Source organism: Aptenodytes forsteri, unplaced genomic scaffold (assembly GCF_000699145.1).
Source record: "Aptenodytes forsteri isolate BGI_AS27 unplaced genomic scaffold, ASM69914v1 Scaffold472, whole genome shotgun sequence".
Lineage (NCBI taxonomy): Eukaryota > Metazoa > Chordata > Aves > Sphenisciformes > Spheniscidae > Aptenodytes > Aptenodytes forsteri.
The window spans coordinates 209,573-211,981 of record NW_008796038.1 but is presented as its reverse complement, the minus strand read 5'-3'; the positions used below and the strand labels follow the sequence as shown (position 1 = coordinate 211,981).

Below are 2,409 nucleotides of genomic sequence, written 5' to 3'. Positions count from 1 at the left end.
AAGTCGGGGAGGTCACGCACCCGTTACCGTCGTGGGCAAAACAGACTCGACTTGGAGGAGATTAATTTAATTTATTGGTAATTAAAGATAGAGTAGGATGGTGAGAGACAAAACTAGAAACACCTTCTCCCCCAGCTTCTTCCCAACCTCAGCTTCACTCCTGACTCTCCTACCTTCTTCTCCCCACCCTGAGTGGTGTAGGGGAATGGGGGCTGTGGCCGGTTCATAACACCGACGGGATTCGGTCCTTCATGAATTGCTTCAACGTGGGTCCTTCCCCTGGGCTGCAGACCTTCAGGAAGAACCTGCTCCTCTCCACGGGCTGCGGTCCTTCAGGAAGAACCTGCACCAGCGTGGGCTCTCCATGGGCTGCAGACCTTCAGGTTCAACCTGCTCCAGCGTGGGCTCTCCACGGGCTGTAGGGGAACCTCTTCTCCGGCACCTGGAGCAGCTCCTTGCCCTCCTTCTTCGCCAACCTTGGTGTCTGCAGGGTTGTTTCTCTCCCATTTTCTCACTCCTCTCTCTCACCGTTGGTTTTTAGCCTTTCTGAAATAACGTTATCATAGACGTACCGCCAGTATCGCTGGTGGGCTCAGCTTTGGCCAGCGGTGTGTCCATTTTGAAGCCAACTGGACCCAGCTGTGTCCAACGTGGGGCAGCCCCCTGCCTCTTGTCACAGGGGTCACTGCTGCAGCCCCCCCCCCTACCCAAAACCTTGCCGTGTAAACCCCGGACATGGTCTCATCCCTCCCCCTGTCCTCCAACGCATGAAGGTCTCGGCTCTTCTGATTTTTAGCAGGATTGCCCCCCACTTTGCCCCCCAACGTGTAAGAAGGGTTGGTTGAGATGTCTTACTTACCGTTTTCTTGGCCAGCCGTGCTGGGGCAAGCGCGGGGCGTTGCCCCCCGGCAGCTTCCCCAACGAGGAGGGTCTCTGCAAGACGTTGCTCTGGCAGCTTCGAGCCGCTGGGGTAGGCTGGGGGCATCTCATTTCCCCCAAATCCCCCATTTCCTCCCCACAGCCGCCAGCTGGAGCTTTCCCCGGAGGAAGCGAGACGAGGAGCCACCTTCATACCTGAAGTGGGTGGCTTTTGAAGGCAAGCTGCCCGCCGATGCCGTCTCCAACTGGAACGGCTATGCCAAGAGGATGGAGTATGTCTGCTCAACGGAGGTGCGTGGCTGCAACACCGGCGCCTACACCCCCGAGCGAGGTCCCTTCTGCTTCTTCCCATATGGAGAATGGGAGCGGAGCACCCGCGACTTCAAGGTGCTGGTCAACGTGGGAGGCTTTGAGGTGCTGGATTGGGTGGATGACTTCTTCGGCAGCGTGCCCAAAGACGCCGTGGAGGGCTGCCCGTCCGTTGATGTCTTCGTTGGGAGGAACCACTACGGCTTGGGCAAGGTCTCCAAAGAGCAGAGGGCTGCCTTCATGATGGTGGATGGTACGGAGGTTTGGTACAAGTGGTACCAAGTCTTGGTGGTCAAGAAGGGCCCGGCAGACGTCACCATCTCTGATGTCCGCTACAACATGAGCGGGGCGGTGGAGCATGGGGAGGACGTCACCCTGACGAAGACCACGGTGAGGAATGAGGGCTGCCGAGGGGTGCGTAAAGCTGTCACTTTGGAGGAGGCCACCGAGATGGAGCACGACTGGGAGATGGACGAGAGGGTCTTCACCACCATCCGTGGGGTGTTGCGAGCCGCCCTCTTGGCCTTCAATGGGATGGGCTGGGAGGTCACCAACGTCACCGACATCCCCTGGGTGGGGGGAGCCAGCGCCAGCAAGTACGTTGTCCATACCCACGTGGTGGAGGAGGAGGTGCAGCCCCGGACGGCGTGCACGGTGGCCCTGGAGGGACGCCGGTTGGACGTCCGTGTCCCCTTCACCGCGCAGCTGACCCGTGATTTTGGCGATGGTCAGCCGCACCGTGTGGCCGCGACGGGGTGGGCTCACAGCCGGGCGGTGGTGGGTGTTGGGGCCAGCGTCAAGCAGTGCTGGCCCATCGCCGACGTCCCACCATGCCGTGCGTAGGGGATGGTGAGGCGTATCGGTGTATCTGCTTTTGCTGGTTTTGGTTTTATTTCCCCCAAATAAATGCCACCTCACCCCGAAACGGGATGGCAGCAACCTGGGACGCAGAAAAATGCTTTTTTTTCTTTTAATTGCCTTCCATATTTTTCGTTTTCGTGGCATAACCTTCATCCCTCTCGGAAATGCCATGGCAACAACACGGAATGTGGAGAAACGTGCGCTCTTTTTTTCAGTCCGTGTTTTCCGTTTTCTCCAAAATAACCTCCATCTCTCCCCAAAAAAGACACGGCAACAACATGGGATACAGAAAAATGCTATTTTTTGCAGTCTGCATTTTCTACTTTTCCCCCCCCCCGTAACCTCCATCTCGTCCCCGAA

At 57.8% G+C, this 2,409-nt stretch overlaps 1 protein-coding gene across 1 annotated transcript in view; it reads left to right on the top strand.

Moving 5' to 3' along the window:
• Positions 1-2,060, top strand: part of LOC103904095 (natterin-3) — a 5,644-nt gene extending 3,584 nt beyond the window's left edge. Inside the window, exon 3 of the mRNA XM_009285451.2 lies at positions 1,022-2,060. Within this exon, the coding sequence (XP_009283726.1) occupies positions 1,022-2,031 (1,010 nt within the window). The 3' untranslated portion in view covers positions 2,032-2,060. The remainder of the gene's footprint in view (positions 1-1,021) is intronic.
• Positions 2,061-2,409: the final 349 nt, after the last annotated feature.